Source organism: Poecilia formosa, unplaced genomic scaffold, assembly GCF_000485575.1.
Source record: "Poecilia formosa unplaced genomic scaffold, Poecilia_formosa-5.1.2 Scaffold140, whole genome shotgun sequence".
In the NCBI taxonomy this organism is placed as follows: domain Eukaryota; kingdom Metazoa; phylum Chordata; class Actinopteri; order Cyprinodontiformes; family Poeciliidae; genus Poecilia; species Poecilia formosa.
Genome location: NW_006800079.1, coordinates 1,403,012 through 1,427,058, shown reverse-complemented (window position 1 = coordinate 1,427,058; position 24,047 = coordinate 1,403,012). Strand labels below are relative to the sequence as shown.

The window sequence follows — 24,047 nt, the reverse complement described above, 5'->3', positions numbered from 1 at the left end:
AAGTGACTGATCATCTGAACGGCAGTATGCACCAGGGAGCAAAGAGGGTCAAAACATCCTTACCAGCACCAAATGTTTTCTACCACAAGCTGGCGTTGATTTATTCTAGACACATTCTCACTACACACACACACACACACACACACTTCTCCCATTCTGTGTATCTGTTGGTATTCAGCTTTCTAGGGTTATTGGGGAATCAAAGAGGATTATGGGTGGTAGCACCAGCGACTAATCTGGAAGCACTGGTCATTAATCTGTTTTGCATGTTTGATTTTTTTATTTTTTTTTTAATTTCTATTGTTTCAAATTGTAGTCTGGTGTCAGCATGCCATTAAACTGCAGTTGCTGAATGAAATACATTAAAACTACATAACAGTTTCTGTAAATCCTAACTGCAATAAAAACCCTGCAAGTTTTGCAAATTTTCATGTTTATTGAGATGATAAAAGGTGGAAACTTCTGCTCATGTTTAAAGCTGCTGAACACATTAGCAGGAGACAGAATTTCTTTAGGTTCTTTTCACTCAGTCATTCCCATATGTTTCATTTCCTTCACTGTTTTATCCATCTATCATTTCTCTGGGAGTCTTATGGGATCTTTAGTCCACAAAGAGACCCCAGATGGTCACACTAAGCAAAACACATGCATCTGCTAGTATGTGCATTCATTAGCGTTCGTTAAGGAATAAGCGTTTACAGCACAAGGCTAGACGTGGCGATAGACCACAGTGAGACCACAGACATGGGGAAGAATGGCTGCAATGTAAAAAAAAAACAACCACAGCCACTGAGCTACTCTTCTAATTGGATTACGTTTTTACCCATTAAGACCCAAAAAGCTGCGTGGTTTGTTTCTACCTTGAAACCGCAAAACTGCAGCATGCTCACTGAAGATATATCATGATTTTACACCTCTGGCAGAAACAACTCGGGGACCTGCTCAGCCATGTTTCCATTCAGCAGGGCTCTGACCAGAAAGTAACACGAAACAGATGTGATGTGAAAAACAGAATGAAGAAAGTATAAATGTATTTACAGTCGAGTCAGCTTCAGGCTTGGAGATACCAGTTCTCTCTCTTAGACTTTGTTGTAAACCTTTAAAGGGCTCCAGCTGAATGCCAGTTGAGCAGTTTAATTGGAGACACTGGTTAAAAATTTGGTTTGTGGTCAATTACAGCTGCATATGGTGCCTTGCAAGTGATGCAAGACATCTGCATTCCACTGTAAAGTGGAAGGAAAAGGACAAATGATGCAAAACATTTTAAAAGTAAAATACTAAACAGTGTCAAATAGTTTTTCTATTCCTGATTCAATACTTTTTAGAACAACCTTTTGCAGTTAAAACTGCAGGTGATTTGAGATAATGTGTCTACCAGCTGTTCACATCTATAGACAGAGATTTTTGCCAAAGCAAGCTCTGTACGATAGGATTGGCAGTGCATCATTTGTCAAGTCTTGTCACAGATTCTAAGTTGGATATGGGTCTGAACTTTGACTAGTCCATGATTTATTTTTTTTGCAACAATGCCTTTTTCTTGCCACTCTTTCGTAAAATACTTTGGACGTTTCGCTGTATGCCCTGCTTTCAACTTCTGCACGACTTCATCCACAGCCTGTTTGGTGTGTTCATTAATCCAGCTTTTTGTAAATATTCTCAAACAAACCACTGATTCTTTCCCAGAACAGCTGTGTTTCCAGTAGAAATAAACTGCACCATAGACAGACTTTGAATTTAGCAATTAGGTGGCCTCTGAATGTGATTGGATGCACTGGATTTTACTTAACGGGTGCCTGTCATGTAAAATCCATGCAAAATACATTCTTGGTGCTTATAATGTTACAATATGTGAAAAATAGCAGATGAAGTACACAATCACAAATGTTTTCCAGTTGTAACCAGCTGTTCTGCTCACCTTGTGATTCTTGCCGTGCCTGTAGATCATCCAGTCTTCTCCATTAGTACTCACTTCCAGCTTGAAGGAGGAAACGTAATAAATATTCTTAGTTTCCTTCGAGATGGCGCCCTGAGTGGCGATCCCTGTGAGGACCTTTAGAGTATGGAGGTCCACCTGTTGGTAAAAGAAGATGGATTTAGCCTTAGGAAGTTGACTTGTTGTACTCCAGCATTTTGCATCTTTCTGCTTTTTTCCTCCTCCTCTTTCTCTGCTTCTTTGTGCTTCTTGCACTGCTGAGACTCTCTCCCAGCAAATCAATGGTTATGACCTGCGGCTCATTTTAATTTCCTCACATACAATAAGTATAATCACGTCCCATGCTAATTGTAGATGTTAAGCTGTGTGTCTGCTACACTACTGGCTGTGTTGTACTAAATATACAGAGGTGCAACTGTTTTTTTCTGTCACTAAAGTAGTGATGTGAACAATGCTGCAACAACATTTGAAAGTTGCTGAGCATTTCATAAAATCTATTCATAAATTCAACATAAAGAATAGCATTTTCACAAATTTTCTTGAAGATCATAAAATGGAAAACAACTGCTTATTTATTAACAGAAAAATGATTTCCAGATGAATGGCACAGGTATGTAAATACGCTTGTCTTATGCCATTCTGCGATAATCCTCAATGTTTTTAGACTTTTATAAAGATTATTCACAAATTGTGTTGAATTCATTGTTTGATCAAAAAATCCATTCTGTCTAGTTACATATGTAGCACACTGGATATAAACCATAATACTACCAACAATATGCTCTAAAATAAGGTTTTTATAATGGAGCAGCATTCCTATCATCATGTGTAAGGATTCACTGTTTTTGATGGGAAATAATTGCTCTTGTCAACCCAATTTAAAAATTCAGCACAAATGAATCACAACTGATACTAAAAAGTTAGAGCTGCTGCACTTGAAGATTTCTTACTAAAACACATCAGCTTCAGGCTTCAGCTATCTCAATTTAAGACAGACAAATAGAGAGGAAAAGATGAGAAAGGTCCTACTATTGGTCAAAACATTTATTCTCCTCCAAAGGAGCTGTTGAAACCTGCTGATTAATCTGAGACTGCTGTGTGAATGTGCACTGTTATGTCCCACATGGGTAAAGTACAAAACACCGGGGGAGGGAAAATGCTGCGTTTGTTATCTGTCAAGAAGACAGGTGTTTTAGATTACTTCCAACACACACACGCGTGTTTCTGCACTGGTAGGGCAAGAACAAGATACAGCAAGACAACTAATCAATAGTTCAGGGCAGAGGATGAGGGGAGAGGAGATGGAGAAGTAAGGAGAAAGGTAGAAAGAGAGGGAGAACAAGAAAGGAAAGAACGGAGGTGAAGAACAAATGAAAGAGGGAGAAATGCTAAGTGAGTTTTGCCAGGGAGGGTTCCTCATCAATCACAGAGCTGTTAGAATAACGGAGCCACAAGAACTCCACCATCAATCTGTACTGCACCTCAGTGAGCGTACGAAACACAACAGAAAAGAATGGAATAGAAATTTCTCGCACCAAAATAACACATGCACTCTGAGGTCTTAGACACCATAATTGGTACGATGTAATTAGAAGAAACCTGCTGAATGAGAAGAATATGCACTCATCAGGGTTCTGTCACTGTTTGTTCAGTGGTAAAGTAGCTAAAAGTCTCTGGCCCTGTGCAGACCTGGCATCAACATCCATTCTGGCAGGTGACCTATTATGTTTCCTTGAAAAGGTTGGTGTTGGTCTTTATGGGCAATACAAAACATCTTCATTACATTTTTTCGCTCAAAGTTGTTCAATTGGTTTTTAGTCTGCTCAGTTCTCAGCTGTTCTAGGGACTCTTGTCACTTTAAATCCAAGTAAGCGTTTATAATCACACATGAAAATGGCAGGAAAAAATATGCAATCATGCAACCGTGTTTTTTGAAAAGCATTAGTAAAGCCTCCTGCATTATGCTTACAGGCATGCTTGTAAAGATCATAAACCGCAAAAGATAACCCATCTGAAACTAAACCAATCTGTCTTTAGATGTGCTGGCCTCTGGCAAACCTGAAGCTTTAGGCAGGCTTTGGAAGACTATCCAAAGGTGCCAACCAGCAGCATAATCTGTTGTTTACAGTGTGCGCCTATTCGAAAAGTCCCCTCTCTGGCTGCCCGGGCTAAACCTCACCTTCACTTTCTCTCCCTGAGCCAGACAGCCTCATAACTCAAGCTTAGCTCAGGGACAGAACAAAGCTGGCACTGTGACAGAACGCCGGAAACAATGCCTCACACACCCATGCAGCTAAACCCAAACACCACTCTGCCTCCCTCCCACTCACAGCTATCTCTCCCTCAAACCCTGACACAAATATATCAGTGATAGAGTTATTATGTCAACTGTGGATGAAAGACGATGTAAAAGTTGGCGCACCATCTGTTTTTAGGTTAGGTACAGGAAGGTTTTTAGAGATGTTATGACAGAAGTATTTAAGGCATAGCGTTTCAAATTAGTGCTGCAATCTAATCTAAGAAGCTAAAGTTCTGACGTGATGACTTAAAGAAAACCCTTGTGATACGTGTTACTGAATTACTCTTCCTTCCAACATGAAGGAAAGACTAAGTACAGCTGTCCTGATCAACTTTATTTGATTAATTGAACATACGCAAGTCTGACCGGCTCTAAGATCAGGAGGTTTTGCAGTTGTGTGCTAACACAATGGAACAGACAAAAGATATCACAAATGAACAAAGAGAAAAAAATATATCTGGTGCCCATCAATCAGGGGAGGATTATAAGGCCATTTAAAAACAATTTAAGTGTAGAAAGTTGCCAATCTCCCCAGGAGTTAATGTCCCAGAAAAATCACCCCAAGGGCAAATGGTACGACGTTCAGAGAAATTATGAAAAAAACAAGAGCTGTACGACAGACTCTACAAACCTCATTTAGATTTGACAACAATAAAAGCAAGATCAGAAAAGCCTTGCTTTTTTTTTGTAAGGATTGCCAGGAAAAAGCCTCTTCTGTTAATCATTTGGTTTAAAAATTAAAATGTTTTTGGCATCTAGAATTGGTTTTACATGTTTTTTAGACGTCTAGGTGTATGTCTGTTTTACCCTAAACTGTCCAGTTAACTGGGCAAAAAAGTTGGCCAGTTAACTGAGAAAAGAATGAAACTGCCCATAAATACAAAATCATTGAGTTTAAGCTTATGCTATTTGAAATTTGTGCATTGGTTTCATCAGACGTTTTTGCAGAACTTGTGAATTTTTAACTACATCTAAGTTTACAACACTTTTAGACCAGGCAAAGTTGCAAAATGTATAGTTTTTTTTTTATGTCAAAATAATTTTAAGATATCACCTTTAAAAGAGGTTCTACTTATTTTTTTCATGACCAGAGTTAACAGCAAACTCATACCTGTATGTACTCCCTGTTGTTGTCTTCAGCAGGCGTCCACCCATTTTCTCTATAATTGAGTCGGGCTTGACGCGGCAGCCAGTTTCCATCATGGAAACTTGAAGAAGCCATGATCTGCTCGTCTGTGATCTTTCCTGACTCCATTCCTAAGGCATTGCTGCAGTGGAAAGCTAAAGATGGGTAGGAGAGATGTTGGGAGGAGATGATTAAGACCCAAACTCATGTTTTACTGCTGGATCACAACTGAAGACTTCAAACTTACTCTCGCTGACTTCCTTGTGCGTCATGTTGTATCGAGCGGAGAAGCCGTCTTTAGCCACAGCCATGTCAGTGTGGAAAGCCAGCGAGAGGATCCCAGTGGATGACTGGATTTCAGGAGGTACTCTGGTCCCACAGTATCGGCCAATCAGAGGGCCCACTGTTAATCCAATAAGAATCCGTAGATTAACCAATTTTGCCATTAAAAATTTAATTTGCCAGAAAATTGGACGCTGTTTGCCAATTTTCCTTTAAATATTAGTCAGACTCTTAACCAAATCCTCCGACTGTGTTAGTCACACGATATCACTCCTCCTCTGATACATTTTCAGACCCTTTCATCCTTTAACCCACATATTTTTCTCTATCTGTTGTTACTTCCACTGTTTTATCACTCATCTCCATCACTCCCTCCAGCAGCGACGTCTGCTCATCCTCCCTCTGTCTTTATATCTCTGCCTTTTATCTGTCATCTTCACTTCTAGACTAAAACACATTTTCACAACATGCACCATAAATGAAAGGATTTGGTATCAACTCAAATATCCATGTGGTTCCCCTGCTATCTTATTTTAGATCATGCAATGCCATAACATTAACATAAACAGATTAATTACAGTGTTTACAGTGTTCCTTGACTATTTTACATTTTGTATTGCCAACACAAACGACTGCATTTTGTCCTGATTTTAAGTGACAGGGCAACACAATGTGGAGCAGGATTCTGAAGAGACAGGAAAAAAAAAACAAGATTTTCAAAGAATTTTGGATGTAAAATCTGAAGCTGAGGCATGCATTTGTATCAGCCTCTCCGGATTCACTTTAGTTGCAGCTGGAACTCTTTTTAGGCTTTGTCTCTGTGAGCTTTGTACATCTAGTGACTACAATTCACCTATTCATTTTTGCAAAAATAGCTCAAGTTAAGTCACGTAGGATGGAGAGCATCTGTGAACATTAATTTTCAAGTCTGGGCCAACATGTGAATATAATTTTGTGTTCAACCACTTCATTGTTACTGTATGTTGAGACCGATTTTCTGGCTGGAGCTAAGCATTCAACCCGCTCTCAAATTATCTGCAGATTCTATTTTTTCTTGTCTTCTGTTTAGCTCTATATGTCGTTCCAGTTCCTCCTTAAGGGCAGCACATCCAGAGCATGATGTAGCCACCACCAGGATGGATTCCAGGTGATCCACAGTGTTGGTTTTAAACCACGAAAAGCTCTATGCCAAAACGTTTGAATATAGTCGAAGCTAAGCAGGGCACACCCTTGCATGTTTGCTACTCTTTTCTTTAAAACCAGATTTGTGCGGTGCATGTCTAACAAAATGTTCTCTGACAAAATACTGAGGTTTTCACAGAACAACTGAATTCCTTCCTTTTTAATGATTTGGTAACTTCTATTTAGTTTTATTGAATCATGTTGAGCGGAACCAGCATTAATGGGGTGATTGCAAAATCTGTTTACATTTTTCTCATTTTTATTCACAATTATGCACCACATTGTGTTTGTATGTCACATAAAAATTTTTAAAGAAGGTAGACTGAAGTTTGCGGCTGTAAATACTTCTGCGAAACACTGCAGACCTCAGACTCATGACAGAAACCTTTAACCATGTCACTCACACAAGATCCCTCTCGAGTTGAGATAGAGATCTGTCTTCAAATCCCTTCATCCCTTAACCCTCAAATTTGTCTCTATCCGCTGTTACTTCCACTGTTTTATCACTCATCTCTATCACTCCCTCCAGCAGCGACGTCTGCTCATCCTCCTGGTGTCATCACCTCTCTTCCCTTCATCTATCATCTCCATCTCTGGACTAAACACGGTTTTACAACGTGCAGTAAAAATGTACACGGAGTTTACATGTTAATCCAAAGATCTAAGTGATTCCCTGTGCCGTTTTTTTTTCCTCTCTAGCAGACTACCTACCGTACCACAAAATGTCAATGCCTCAACGTAAACAGACGATTGTGATTCAAAGCCCAGAGGTGTGTGTGTGTGTGTGTGCGTGTGTGTGTGTGTGTGAAAAAGGGAGGGTGTGTGATGAGATAGTACAACATTCATCCTGCAAACTCCCAGCTCCAGAGATATACACATGAAGAAGAGGAGGAGGAGGAAGAGGAGGAGGAGGAGGAGAAAAAATAGCTGGCGATCGAACAGCACTATTGATTTTTTTCCCTTCCCTTTTGGAATTGTTGGATATTTGAAATACGTCTCTTGACAATGGCAATAACTCTTTTCTTGTTGGTGGCGAGGAGCAGGGAAAACAAGGAAAAAAGACAAGCAAAACAAAGCGAAAGTAAAATACAGCGCAATTACATTTCTCTAACAAGATTTTGTGTATTTACAGCTTGCTTTACAGACAGGGCTCATCTCATTTCCTTTCCATCCCCAAGGTTGATAGATGAGCCTGAAAGCAAACAGTTGACTAGTCAGTTCATCTGAGGAGATAAAATCTAAGCATACCAATGCTTGTATGTACACTGAAGTAAATATAGGAACAGTTTAAGCTCATCTTTCAGTTTTCTCTCTCTTGCCTTATTTGATTTGTTGTTTAATCGAGTGAAAACTGACTTCTGAGGCTGTTTATCTCTGCTCCCATTAACTGAATAAACTGATTTAAGGCCGTCTTTTAGCATCCACTCCCTTCGCCACTGCGATTTAACCCAATACTGTCTCAGAGTCTTTTTTTTCCCTACTCACTTTTCCTCCTAAGAGCCTAGATGAGTTTCACCATTTTATAACTTTGAATAATGCAGTTTCACATTAATAAGATAAAAAGACTTGAAAATGTTACAAAATCTTGAAGTAGATTTCAAGTTGCATATTTTGCAGAATATTGTTGCTGTACAAAAGTATTTATCCCCTTATAGATTGTGTAACATTTAGATGTTTCAGATCAACCAAATTTAAACATCAAAACAAGAATAACTGGAGTAAGTACAACATAAATGTTTCCAGGCAGATGATTTTCTCTTTCTGGAAAAGCTGGCTTTTATTAGCCAGCTGACCACCAGTCCACAGCAACAAGTGAGGAAGGGCAGCTCTAAAACTCTGGTTACTGTCCAGAATCTAATTAAAAGCATTTTAAATCGTATAAAGGGTGTTGCATAATTTTTTATTTTTTTGTGGTTTTGAAACCTGGTGTCACTTTATACCCAGCATGTACTTTTTAGGAACAAACCAAAAGTCCTTCATTTCTTTCTCTTACCATTAAATTCCCTCCACTTTCATCTTGTTTTGGAATCTTCCTCCATTATTGTACGCCACAGCATTTATTTTCATTGTTTTCTTCTATTCCTTTTTCTTAAAATGTTGGAAAGAAGCAGCTTCTTTTTATTCCTTCATCCATGTAAGCAGCATTTCTTCTCTGCCCTGCCTTGCCATTGCCCTGCAGGCTAAATTCATCGCTGCACTAAAGCTCATTGCAAGCAGCTGTTGGTTCTCCTTTCTGTGATGTTCGATTCCTCTTTGGCGATCAATTGTTTAACCTCTCCTGACTTGGCAGCTGTTAATCTTTTTGATCAGAACTGTCCATTTTTAGAATAGAGGAAATTAGAAGTTATTCATGAGGAGAGGAGTAGCTTGAATAAAGAACAAATCTTTGGGCAAACCCCCTTCCCTACTTTTCGGTCCTGCTTTCAGAAATCCTGTTTATCCTTTCCCGAAGTCAGGCAGGCCACAAATCTCCCGACCTTGATCCTCAGTCCAACATCTCTTGCTTTGTTCCTGTATTTCCAGCTGCAGAGGTTTTTTTTTTTTTTCGCTGCCTTTCCACAAACGCTTCCAGCTCGTTCTTTTCATTCCATTGCTTGAAAGAAGAGACAAGGTCTTTGCACCTTATGGATTACTCTCTGTGAAATCTCCCAATTTTTCAAGCAGCTACACCAGAAATATCTTCACCATCTCCCATTCTCCTTCTCACCTCCAATCCCTTTTGTCCCTCTGCTTAACATCTCCTATTTTATTTTCCCCTTTAATTTTTTTTCCACAACAGGTGCCAGCATCCTGCCTGAAAGCTTAGCTTTTATCTACCAACACATAGCTGCTAAAATAGTCTCGGCTCTACTGCAGTCAATAAGGATGTAGGCAGGGCACTTTTTCACTGTACTGACTCAGAAAGCAGGTGAGGTAGTGCTGAACATCTCCATGAACAATATTCAATGGATTTACCAAAAATAACACAAACATACAGTATCTCACAAAAGTATCCACTGCCCTTTAACTTTTGCAGTCTTTTTTATCATGTAGCAACCATAAACTTTGATGTATTTTAATGCGATTTTGTGTGCTAAATAAACACAAAATAGCAAATTTCACTATTGTGAAGTGAAAGCAGAAGGATACATGTGTCCTAAAAATGTGGCACCAATTAACACTGGTATACCTACATAAACTCAACAAAGAGCCTTTAGAATGTAATTACCTGAGTGTAATTTAATTTCAGTAGAAAAAAAACACAGTTCTTTGAATGCCTCTGAAGTTTGTTTGTTGCTTACATCAAGCATGGTGATGGGAGCATAATTAAGCTATAATAGGCTATGCAGAAGTTAAACTTCATAAACATAATTTTACAAACTATTTTTGGTCTAGTGTCTAATGCAAATGGCTTAGTACACTTGAACTAAGACTAAACTAACTTACATGTAACTTTTCTGCATGAAATAAGAGCTTGTTTTAGTAACTACTGAATATTGATGAAAAGTACAAATTCTACTGGCAGATTATTAAGTGGATTAAGCTACAGTGTCTGACTTTTTGCTGTAAGAGCAGTAAAAAGTTATTGAATAAAAGTGAAACCTCAGGACAGCTAAACAGAAATGCATTTTTCTATTTATTTAACAAAATAGAATAAAACCATGGATTGTTTTCCTGCCACTACAAAGCAGTTAAAGTCATGCCGTACCTGCTGGAAGTCCATCCCACACTTCCAGCCAGTCGTACTTGCAGTCTCCGTCGCTCCCTGGCAGGGGATCGTTCTCCAGGTCAAAGGTGAGGAAGGTGAGGGTGACATCCATGCTGGGTGGCACGATGATAATGAAAGAGCACTCCAGGTTATGGGGGTATTTGTCGGGGTAGCCCGGGGACTCAATGAGGCCTGAGGGACTTGTGAAATTACGAGAACAATCTGAGCCTAGAAAGATGAGACAAAGCAGAAAGGGAGATGTAGCTTAGTGGCAGAGAAAGGCCAGATTCAGTTATAAAATAAGTGAAATGATGTTATTTTTTTCAAGAAATTGAATACTGTGAATGATCCCTTCATACATGTTTTTCTTTATTTGAAAGCTTGTGAGTTTGTGGGTAGATATTGAGTGATGTCATTTACAATAAAAATGAAGATTTGACATGAACCTGATTCTGGTGTTTTAGCGTGGTGTTATAAAAGATTAAAAAATAATAAAAAAAAAAACTTGGGGAATACTCCTATTAGTTACTTTTTGTACACAGCACACTTCTGCTAATCTGCTAATGTGCCATTAGTGTGCTAATTTTTCCTTAGCAGTTTAGCGGGTTTGTTAACTTTGAAAAAACTTTACATGCTTAGCTTTGTCTAAATGAATGTGCCAGATAAATTCTGAAGTGCTAATTTACTTGGCTGTTTTTATACATTTTCAGTTGAATAAAAGTCAACATCTGTGTTTTGGTTATCCATTGTCACATAGTTAGACATTTATATTAATGCTCTTATTTTGAAGTGGGTAAACATAGCAGTTTAAGGCAGCAGTTCCATTTCCTCTCCTCAGATCCTCTGATGTTTCCCCTCAAAATGTATTTCAAACAAGAAACATACAGAAATATTATAAAACATGGGCAACAGAGAACAATATATTTATTGAATTAATGATTATGATGAGTGTTTTAGGGTTAGCGCAACTGACTTTTTAGTTAACGGTGCCCACCACCGGAAAAGTAGCTTAAGTTCTGGGAGAGTTGGCCTTCAGAAATTGGTGAAGCATGAATGGAATGTATTTTACATGACTGTCTTTTAATACGTATTCAAAAATATTAAATACCAGACAAAGAAACGGATAATCTGCAGACTGTATCATGCATGTGGAGTACAGCAGTTCATGGGACCTTCTAGATCTACCCCCTTATTAACACTCAGATTCACACACACTATAGACTGAACACAGTCGCACCAATTGGACCATTATACCAGCTTAGCCAACCATGTGTGACCAAACCCTTACTCTCTCACAGACACACACACACACTGTCTAAGCCTCTTATTGTAACCCATTTCCCCCCAGTCTGTTTGGGTGTCTGCTATTGTACTTACATGCTTCCATAAATGAAGAGAAGCGTGAATACATCACAAAATAGTGTTTATCGTAGCAGTGGGTGAGGAGTTTTTTTTTAATTTTGAACATGTCCACTTGCTGATTAAGGGCTTGAGATTCAAACTCAAAAAGAGTCTGGACTCCTTTTCTTTCAAATGCAAATGACCGCATTGATTTTCCATTGTGAGCAACAAGGCAGTTGGAGTCACAGCGTGTCTGTGGAAGTAAAGCTCGAAAGTTAAAGACTTTAATTTGATAAGGTTGCTTGGAGATCTCCATGGAAACTAGATTTTTACACCACGAGTACAGACTGACAGACGCTATAAGCGATAACCATATGTGTCTGATTTATTTAATTTTGAACATCTTGGTGATTCAGTCTTCTGTGGTTGTGACTAAAAATATTGATGTTTTCAGCCTGATATTTTCATTTGTCTCATTTGCGTGAGCGTCAGTCTTAACTACATATTGACATCTGATATTATCAGAGACAGATTTTCCACCATCAAAATGAATGAAATAATATTTTGCTGCACTTTCTGGACAGACTTTGTTTTTACTATGATCTTCTTGGCAGCGGCGTGACCTCAGTGGCAGACAAACACACGCTCACACATAAACACACTGTTTCTTCTGCGTCTGGCCCCCCTGCAGAGGCAGTCGCTGCATAGCTAGGGGGCTGCGTGACAGTCAGTAGGTGCGTGTGTGTATGTGGAGAGTGCACGCCTGACCAGTTTTGTAGCCGGCAGCGATTTTATTCCCCTCTCATTACTTCATGTTCATAGAGCCTGGAAAAAAAAACCCACTTACTTATACCCTCCTTTCTCCCGTCTTGTTCTGATCTGTCCCTTCTTTGCATTGAAAGTAACACCTATCACCACCTCATCTTATTTCCTATTGTGCTTTACTTGTATTGTATCTGTTTGAACAGGATTACTGTGAAAGGAGCAAGCTGACAGCTTGTTGCTGTATTTGTTGCCGGGTAGATCTGATGCTTATGTCTCGTTGATCTCTGGGATTCAGGACGGGGATTGTCAGCATGTCTTTAAATGATGTGTTGGCATGCAACCACTTTTATTTATTAAAGTTCAAAGGATACCACATTGAAACAAAAATAAAGTATATATATGGTTTTGAGTGCCTAGTTGTTATATAAGAAAACAAAACTAATAACCTGTTCAAAACATTTTTCATCTTTAATGAAATATATATCCCTTATAAGTCCTTATAAATTGCTGCAGTATTTCCACATATTGTTCGTTCGTCATGATATCATCTATATTGTACAGTACGTCGATTTCCCATGCAGCAAAACACCCACACAACATGCTGGCACCCCCCTACTTGAAGCATCAGCAATGAACCAGATTTGAGGATATCCACAATTTTCCTCCTGATATTTTGGCTTTTCTCATCATCACATAACACAAGGAAGGGTTGTGTGTATTGTGTTGCCTTAAAATGTTTAATTATATTTTCCTTCAAACAGGTTTGGTTGTTTTTCTGTTAAACCATGCTGGCAAAAACTGCAAAAGTTATGTTACATATGTAATAATTTTTTTAAGTTATTTGTAATAGTCTCATTATTTTGCATCATAAAAATCCTAGCATTGAAACTGGAGTTTTTGTGTCTGCTCCATGTGTTAGTTTGCAGGTTTGTGTGTATGCTGTGAGCTGACATGCACACATCCATGTACAGGTTCTTTGCAAGATAAAATCCAAATTTACAGCCCATCTTCACACATATACACACATACACACACATAAGAACACACACAAGAGCACATGCAGAGGTTATTTACTGTAAGATACCCACTGAAAGAAATGTATTACAGGCGACCACACACAGTTCACTGAAACCAGCGTGAAAACCCACAACATTTTAGAGGTTAGGATTCCACCTGGTTGTTATTTAAGTTTGAAGCGTGGGCTTTTAAACTTGCCAGAAACTACCTTTCAGCATTTATTATGGCACCACATTTATTTTCCCTTTAAAAAAAAAAAAACTGCCTTTGCAGCTAAACTCCAACCATGCCACCATAAGACAATTAACAGCAAAATAATCTCACTTCCGTTTACTGAAAGTTTAAATCCAGCAATGTCTCACTGATGTAATTCATGAAGCTGTTTTGAAATACAAAAATTTCGATAAAATTGAGGATTTCCCTGACTCTTTCCAAAGACTGTCTTCCCTCTGTGTCTCCTTCTCTGAACTGCCAGGCATCTCAGGAGTTCAACAAAAATCCAAGGTGCTGATTTCCTCTACAGGACCATGTTCTGAACGGAACAACCAGATAAAAGAAGTTAAGAGGTGTGGATCAAAGAATGACTTGAAGTAATTTTCATGAACAATTTAATGTTTGTGAATAGTTTGAATCAGCAGCACAAAGCAAAGAGAATACACACAGTTCCAGTCCGAAGAATACTTCATCGGAGCAGGAATCCCATAACAATTTGGGGCTTTGAATGATTTATGTGGATGATTCGTTTTACTTTTTGACTGTACAAAAAACAACTTGAATAGTACTAAACATAAACATCAGGTGCTATAATGTAAATTCATTCTGAATTGTATCTAATCTACCCAACAAGTCTAGCAAAACAGTAATGAAATTTGTGTTTCGTCATGTTTTTCCTTCATTTTAGTTAAGCTTCTTGGTACCACCGTCTGTTTATTTCCTGTCAAATGGTTCTATATTTGTACAAAAAATGTTTTAGTAGGTTTTGTGAAAGGCAATCAGTTCTGACATCAGCCTGATTAAATTGTCCGGAAGAAAAAAGGCTGACGTTTGGAAACCTATAAACACTGTACCAAGCATGGTGTTGGGTTAATTATGCCCAGAGTTTGAGTAGCTCCTAGTGGAGCTGGTTTTATACACACAGCAAGTTTTACCAAATTACTAAAAGTAGAGCTACAACTCACACAGAGGACTAGAGATTATTAAATTTCAGTCAGACAGTTTTCTGTTCATGATGATACAAACTTTCCTACTGAATCTAACAGTCAGGTTACTGAACAGTGGCACATATTAAATGAATGAAAATGGTTCATTTTTATGACATGAAAAGATGACATCTTCTCTCACATTCCACTGTGCCGTGGTTCAAATATTTAAGTTTTAAAAGGCCACAACTTGCTTTGATGCAGAGGAAGTAATTCTGCTATAAATGCTTGTTCTGTTATTTCAAGCATCGTTGTTTCTGCAGAGCACCTTTGGCTGGTTGCTGGGTCAGATCTGGAACCACTTTCCTCAATGGGAGCTGGAGGTGGGAGGAGGCAGCGATATGATTGGTCAGACTTACTAATAAACTGAGCTGATGAGTAGTGGGACAGAAGCGGCTAGGAAGCGCCTAAAGGCACTGGCTAGAATGTAAACAAAACTAGTTATTGGAAGGGGTTGTCACGATAACTGCCCCACTACAAAGCCCACAGAGTTTCTGTGTGGAAGTGAGATTTGGTGTAGATGGGAAATACAAAATAATAAAAAATCTCTTCACTCAGCTGAACTGATTCATATCTCATTCGGGTCAAAAGCTGCTGCCCACAGGGTGCAGTATTAATTTTAGTTTAAATATTTAAGCATCCGACAGTTCTGGGTCACCTTGAGTTCAAGTTTAATTTGCAGGAGTAAAGGTAAAATTAGAATATGTCCCTGCAATGTCCCCTTGTGAGACAAAAATAAATAAAATAAACTGCACGTTTGCATGTGTGAACTAACATTTGCGTGCAGACATGCAAGCTGCCCCGCATTTGTCAGTAACCATCCAGCCTGCATCAGTGCATTCAAGTATGCATGTGTGTGTGCGTGTATGTGTGTGTGTGTGTGTGCGTGTGCTTGCGCGCATGCATGTGTCGAGTTCTGGGTCACAATAACAGCTGGGGGAACACTGCCCAGACAGTGAAATTTGATTGGCTATCACATTCTCATGCCTGCCTTCATATTGGCTGGAAATTTACTACTGTTTCTATAGTAACATGATTGTAAACAACAACAAGAAAGGCATGCCCATTTGATTTACCATTGTTTATGTGTATGTCTGTGATTTTTTTATACACCATTTTTTATTTGTGTGCATGTATCTATAAGTCTGCTACATAATTACTACAAGCCCTAACCCAAACTGGCAAAACCTTCCCAGTGCTCCCAGTAACAGACAGGAGTTGTGACAAAGACGAAGTCGAAAATTCACTGGAGGGGATGAAGGTAACAAAAAAAAAACAAAGCCATTAACTAAAATAACAACATCGCAACACATGATGCTGAAACAGAGCGACTTTGTTACAGTAACGACTCATTGTTTCCAGCTCAAGTGCAGTGGAAACTGGACAGATCAGTTTAATGGTTTTCACGCTGATTTATGTTTACAAGAGTTCCTGTTTTAGGCCACAGAGAACACTTTTTATCCAGTAAACAGCTTTCTGGGAAAGACACTTCTCACCAGTGTTTCATAAAATACAAAATGTCCAAAAGAAAAAAAAAGAATAATAATAAAAGCTTAACCATTAAATCTAGCTGTTGGATATTCATTTGCATTTAGACCCTTTGCTTCAATATTTTGTAAAAGCTCCTTTCGTTTCAAATATAACTTCATTTTTGGGGGAATCTCTATCTACTCTTAGCGCATCTAGAGACTTTTGTCCAAGGTGGGGATGTTAGTTTCCTACCACACTATGTCTGGACTTTGATTGGGCCATTCTTAAATATTAATGTGCCATGATCATAATTATATAAATTTAGCTCTGGCTGTACGATTACAGTTATTGCCCTGCTGGAAGGTGAATCGCTGCCCTAGCCTCAAGAATTTTTGCAGCCTCTAACAGGCTTTTTTCTAGGATTACCCTGTATTTAGCTCCAACCATATTCCTATCAACTCTGACCATCTTCCCTGTCCCTGCTGAAAAACCACCATGCTTCAAGGTGGGGATGTTAGTTCCCCATCACAACAAGCATTTGTGATGCACCACTGCAATACAAGAACAAGTTGGCAGAGTAGAAATGGAAAAAAAAGAGATATAACCCACAAATTTCTGAGAAAACAGTGATTTTGGGGTTTTTGTAAAATATACTAGTTGAAGTCACAAAGAAACCACCCCATGCTTTAAATAACAGTTTCAAAGGTTTTAAAATGGTAACTCTTTGAATTCAGAGTTGTGTTAACAGAGTAAATCTGAGCTGTTTCAGTGGGTGAGGTGGGGAACTGAAAGCTGATTAAAACACTGGGACTTTATTGGCTATTCATGTGCTTTTGTTTTGGTTTTGGCCAATAATTTGCAAGATCATTGTAAACACATGGCTCACTAACATTACCAACACTTTTTGGGTTGTCACTGAACACCCCCTCCAAAAAAATTGGGGAGTGCTAAACTTGAAAGGGCCATATTTTCTTCATTGGAAATCCATGCTTTCGGAATCTGTAAAGAACTCAAAACGCCATGGTGAGACTTCTTCATGGTTTTGTCATGGTCAGTCACATTTTGAATGTAGGCCAGAATTTCAATTTATGGTCTCATCTAACCAGAGCACCTTCTTTCACATGTTTGCTTTATTTCCTGGATGGCTTGTGGCAAACTGCAAACAGGACTTCTTTTGGATTTCTCTAAACAATGGGTTTCTTGTTCCTATGCTTCCACAAAGACCATGTTTGTTGAATGCGTGTCTAAAAGTTGTCCTATCGAAACATTCTCCCACCTGAACAGTTCCTCTTCAGTTACCCTGTGCCTCCTCACTGCTTCTCTGATTAACGCCTCCTTGCCTTATCTGGGAATTTAGGAGTAGGAATTTATCGTATTGTTTCTTGTCATATTAATTCAGATTTATCTTTGTCGCAATAAATTCTAATTAATGATGATTAAAACCACACAAAACTATTGTCAGGATTGTCACTTTTACAACTTTCTCCATCGTTTTTTTTTTTCTTTCAACGAGAGCATCATTCCATAGAGATAGATCTTAAAGCATGGTTAAATAGTTGCGGAGTTGCATGAATCAGACTAATGTAGCAATAAATAGTTTGTATCACTTTTATTGTATTGTTACCATAAGATATTGTGCTAATACTTCAAGTTCAAATCGCTCACCCCCAGGATGAATAAATAATGCAAGTCAGACTTTGCAGGCTTTCTACTACACAATTATTCACTATTTGTGCTGAAATTTCATCAGAAGCCCACAAAACCTTATGAAAGACAATAACTATTGACAAATACAGCTTTATTTTAAGAGCTGGCTTCTTGGAAGCAAAATATTAAGAGAAATCCGCAGTGGACCAAGACACAACAACATATTTTACATTTAAATGGTTCACGGTGAGGCTGGACAATATTTGCGACTGGCATACATTTCCAACAAAATTCACCCACACAACCAGACGTTCGGCTGCACCTTCCAGGAAAACAAGATCCTGTTAGCAGTGCGGCAACAGCTTGAATGTTCCAAATGGCTCCATCATTGGTGCCAGAGAGGGTCGGACACCAACACAAAGCTCTACAGTTAGAAACGAATAAACAGTGATCCTGTAAACACCATGTTTCCCCTCCTGATGGCGAGCTAAAAATATGGGATATTATTTAAATAAATGTACTTTCAAGCAAGATACTAGAAAGCGACAGACAAACTTGTTCCAAATCTTATTAAACCTATTTATGAAAATGTCATTCTTCCCTGCAATATGACTGTAATCTACAGCAATAAAGCCAGTGATCTAAACAATTAATAAACAAACTAAATATGCTTAGACAAGCAATTTGAAGCAAGCAGCATAGAAACAAATCAGCAAGTCTTTACGTTAAAATTTTACGCTCAAATTAAATGAGCCGATTTACAAATTGTCGTTTCTTTCTTGTTTCAGTTCTTTTTCTTGGGGTGCTGGCGTGTGAATATTGACACCAGGCTCGTTTTAAAGTCCACCAGGTCTTCATTTACGAATCAACAACACTCACACTTATACAAATGCGCTCAAGAAGTCCCAAAAGGTTGGTGCCAGCAAGTGAGAAACACCAACAACCACACGTGTTGTGTTAGTAACCTCAGCCCTCTGTGTGTGCGTGTGTGTGTGTGTGTGTGTGTGTGTTTGTGTGTGTGGGTGGATCTCAGGGGAACGGGAGCTCAGGACTCAATTAGGCCGGTATGTGAGGAATGCTTTCAGAAGGAACGGGACAAGATGGCTGTGAGGCCGCCACTGCTCGCCTCTGTGTCTCACTTGCCCTTGATCTCAATTGGTCTCGCTTCAGCTGACCCATGGTGGCGTGAAGGGGAGCCATGTCAAACACGTACACTTTTATACACACACTAAGTGTCATGATGTGAAGAAATGACCTGCCTGGACATGCTGGAGGGCCCTCAGGGGTCCTCCGCTGTGTCTCCTGATGCCTTCCCTCTGACTCCATTTACACCAGGGAGACAAACAAGGCCTGATCACCTAATGAAGCATGTTTAGTCCCCTTGTAGCTTGTTATGATAGCCTCTTGTAAGATGCATTGTATTCATTAATTTACAGTAAGGATTCTTCATTTCTCTGGACCGAAAAATTGAAATTCCTTTAAAAAAATCTAATATTTTGACACAATTTAAGACAAATTTCCTTGTTTATTTTCCACAAAAATAAAACTTCTGTGTTTATTCACATAAATGTGTGTTAATACCATCCTTATGATTAACATGGTTTGGGAGTGGTGGGCAGAGCCAGATTTGCAAGGATGTAGGGCCCTGGGCAGAAGCCAGTTTTAGTCCCCTATCCACTAAGAAAAATATCTTTTTACTAATGCAGATTACAGTACATTTATAAAGTTGTACTGTAAAAAAAAAAAAAAACAGGGCCCTGGATTACTGCTTCAGTAAAACCTTAGGTAGCTTTGACTTACCTGTTTTGTGTATTTCATAGCGCAGTGAGAAACCCGCCCCCTGCTGGGCGTAGTCCGACACAAACTTGATGTGAAGAGATGGGCCAGATGATATGATTGGCGCAGGGGCAATGTTGCTGCAGTGCTTTCCCAGGAGGTCGGCTGACTCCGAGTTCCCATCATGGATCTCCACATAGTCATACCTGCCAAAGACAAACGTGTCCTGATAAATCAGATCTATTAAGATGGAATAACTGGACTGTTACCATGAAGAGGAGATGGATGGATAAAGTTTCAGATTAAACTCCAAACTATCACTGCTCATGCCTAAAACATTAGGTGCTCTTTTGTTGGGGGAAAAAAATGCTTATCATTTAAAAGTACATTCTAAAACACCATGAAAGATGAACTCTCAATAAATGCAAGCAGACAGGATGCTGGGAATTGTTTTCTACTATAAAAGGACTTTACTGACAAGAAATCTATTTCTATTCCTGTTTCTTTCATGTTTTTTGACAACAAATGTTAAGGTCTATCTGTGGACTCACAGCAGGAGTGCTGCCTCTGTGTCTGGATACCAAAGGCACACCTGCCTGCCTCTAAAATAGCTTCCTGGGAATAAATTCCTGGAGGGAGTTATAAAGGAAGGCTTTAACGTTTGATTCTAACTGAAACACGGTCCTTCACAATTAAGGGTTTTTCTTAAACTAAAGCAAAACGTTTGGGGTGAACTTTACCTGGATGCTTGTTTACAGCATACCAATCACTCCTGACCACATCAGTGCTGAATCATTTTTCCTACTCTGATCTTCACACATTTTATTGAAGCTTGTGCACCCTTGAATTCCTGCGCCGTTAAAGAGCTACTTATGACTTTATTGCTGTTAAAAATATCATCCACCAGCAACTCTGGTCATTAAAATGACTCACCATATGAAGGTATCATGTGCCTCTGGATAATAAAAGTTAAGCTCATGGTAAGCTGCTGCCACATTGCACACATATTAAAAATACATGAATATGAAAAGGGTGTTAATCTTTTCGCTATTTGTTAACGGGCGTTTGTCACACCTCCCCTTTTTTAGAGGCAAACATGTTTATGCTGGAGTTTGACATGCGAGTAGAGAGTTAAACCTTAGTTAGAAGGTTTATGCCATTCAGACCAAATTGGAAAAGAAACTACAGTCAGAACAAAAAGATCTGTACTTTGGTCTCATAGAGCCAAAAAAGTTGAGTAGTTCTTTCAAATACAACATTTCATGCTGAAGTCACGATGTCATGCATCCTATAGAGAAGAGTTTTTCACCTGACAAAACTTCTTAAAAAGCAACTTGTTCTGTTTTGACATGTGGAGAGGTAAATATTATGACAAGAATCTGACTGAATACAATCTGAGTGCTTAGGTTGACTTAATACCGAAGGCTAGATCTGGAACTGCAGAGAGAGAGACATAGAGAGAGAGAGAGAGGTGGAGAGAGAGAGAGAGAGAGAGAGAGAGAGAGAGAGAGAGAGAGAGAGCGAGCAGCAATCTGAAGCACTGAGCAAAAATTCTGGTTGAATCAGAGAATACAGAAACTGGCTAAAATAAACATACACAGCATTTAATGTCATTCAACTGTACTTTCAAAATGTATATACTGAGCACCATTTTGTTGCAAGAACACAGAAACTAGAAATAGAAAAAATGACAAATTATATGGAGAAAAATTAAGAAACCAACATGTAAGAATGTATGAAAGACTGACGTTTCTGATACAGAACCACATGACTCAACTCCAAACCAAACTCAAGTGCAGGAATATCTTTTTCTAACCGTCTTCTTCTGAATTATAATATTTCACATACTAACTGGGTCTCACTGACCTGTTTGCTCGAGATAAGCACACTTCTCAAAGTGATCCTTTTGTAGACATTCACAGACATACAGAGACATACATGCTTTCTTAAATCTTATGGAATGAGCAAAGGTCTATTCACCCAGCTTTTCAATTTCAATACCATTTTATCCAATTACATAACTACATGGCAGAAACGTTTCTGTATTTGTTCACTTTTGAGTTTGAACTTAAATAATTTCACTAAACAATATATTTTACTGGGACAATAATATTAGGTCATCCCTTAAGTATGACTGAAAACTGAGGTATTTTATGCAGCTTTACCTTTATTGACATTAATATGCATGGGAAAGAAAACACTAAAAGCAAAACATGGTTACTGTTTATTTCTAATCAAGTAGTATTTCTTTTATGCATGACAGGTAAATTCACATTTTCGGATGGATAAAGTGATCATTCCTGTCATATCAGAAAAACAGCACAGACATCCGGCGTGAACTAAAAACCCACCAGATCACTGATCACTTTCTAACATGCAGCCAAGAATAGATGTTTTAGCTGTGCCTCTACCTGTGCGTGAGTCTCTGTTTGTTATCATCCTCCTCTTTGTGTCTCATCTGACAGGTGAGCAGCCTCCCAACATGATGAGGGTCACAAACCTCTTTCCCTCCCACCATGTTTCAGGCAGAACCCCCCCCTCACCCCACCATCAGATTTATGGTGCAGACTGTCACTGTGCATGCATGTGTGTGCTTCTGCAGTGGGTGCGTGAGTGAGTGAGTGTGTCACAGCTCCTGTCATATATTTCCTAAACCAACGTCTCATTGTCGTGACAGCTACCCACACCTCTTTTGTGCAATGACAACTCCTTCTCTAATTATTCTTCAGTGTGCTGCGTGTTATTTTTTTCTAGTTTTTCTGTAAATTAATCTTGAGCTGTTTAACACATAATATTAGTTCCGTCTACAGGTGCAAAGGCAAAACTTATAGCCAATGAGCTTCAAAGGTGGCCTATTGTGCTTCCTTGAACAGGTTAGGATGGATCTATGGGCTAGATCAAACATGTTCATAACATTTTTTGCACAAAATCATTCTCAGAAAATGTAATTTTAATCTGATCAGTTCTGAAATGCGACTCATTTCAGAATTAACTTTTTGGATCCTTTTGTCACTTTAAATCCAAATAGTCTGCTGCTGGTCGCCCAACTCAACCTTTACACTCACACATGAAAATGGCTGCAAACAGATGCACAATCATACAACCATGCCTCTTTGAAAAGCAGACCTGGAGCCTCCTGCACAACCAACAAGAATGCAGCAAGAGGTTTCTGGATGGTAAGTCAACAACAAAACACTTGTCTTTTCCAGCAGCCATTGTACATCGCATACAGAGGTATAAACCATCTTAACAAACATGCCACAGTTCAGCTTGGGAGGTGACAAGCTAGATAAAAGTGGGGTTGCTAGGTTAGAGACAGTTTCTGCTAGTTTGTTACATTACATTACAAAAGTTTTTGAAATGGTTCATTTTCTAGACACCAAAAATTAATGACTTTTTTAAACAGTTGGGTTGTTTTTAGAAGCAGTAGAGATCCACATGGAAGTACAAAAATTTAAAAAATTTGAATTTTGCCTAATATGTCTCTTTTATGATTTATCTTTCACTTGACTGTATCCACACTGTCTTCCACACATCGCAGAGAAGGACGAGCGTCATCCTCACCTTTAAATTTATGCCTTTAAGAAAAAAACAAAAACCCAACAACTTCTAAGACCTCCATTCACACAGCCTGTTCATGCTGATGCAAACAAAGCTTGTGGTTTTACACAAGGTTCTTCCGAGGGGTTTGAGATTTCCAATCCATGCATGCGTGGGAGGTACACTGCTTCTAACAAACTGTTAAATCCCATCATCGCTCCCGTTTTTTGCTCTTCTTTCCCCAAATATACTCTACTGTAGCCAATCCCTGATGTACCGAGACTTGCCAAAGGCCATCAAAGACCTTCAAATCTGATTCTCCCACACTGTTCCCCTAAAATTAATCTACTGGAAACAAGTAGCAAGGTTTTTAGTGATTCTCACGTTAAATGGAGAAACAATACACGTTAGATCCAAAACAAACTGTCAGAGAAGGTCTGAACCGGCGTGACAGTTTGGATTTTTGGAGATCTATTCATCTGTGTTTGTGGAATTGAGTTGAGTTTTTTTAGAGCATGAAAGCTCATAAAAGTCTGTCAAATGAACTTTCACACTTCCTGTATTTTTAAAGGTCAGGGAATGGAAAAAAGATCTGGGCCACCGAAAAAATAAAAAATAAACAATTATTTGAATCCTGGAATTCTGAGTTCTTCTTTTCTTAGATTCAGAATTGTTTAAATTGTTTATCCACCATCAGGCAATTCTAGTCTTAAAACTCAAATCCGCCTAATAAATACGGGACATTTCAGTGTAGATAACATGCAGGTTTACAAATCCTATAA

At 38.8% G+C, this 24,047-nt stretch overlaps 1 protein-coding gene across 3 annotated transcripts in view; it reads right to left on the bottom strand.

Annotated features, from left to right (window-relative positions):
- LOC103145333 (neuropilin-2-like) overlaps nt 1–24,047 on the bottom strand; it is a 112,886-nt gene that overhangs the window by 58,234 nt on the left and 30,605 nt on the right. For all 3 annotated transcript variants that reach the window (XM_007562715.2, XM_007562716.2, XM_007562717.2), the window contains exons 3-7: nt 19,750–19,931; nt 10,511–10,738; nt 5,606–5,761; nt 5,344–5,513; nt 1,916–2,071 (exon numbers count right to left, since the gene is read on the bottom strand). In XM_007562715.2, coding sequence (XP_007562777.1) covers nt 1,916–2,071; nt 5,344–5,513; nt 5,606–5,761; nt 10,511–10,738; nt 19,750–19,931 — 892 coding nt within the window. The remainder of the gene's footprint in view (nt 1–1,915; nt 2,072–5,343; nt 5,514–5,605; nt 5,762–10,510; nt 10,739–19,749; nt 19,932–24,047) is intronic.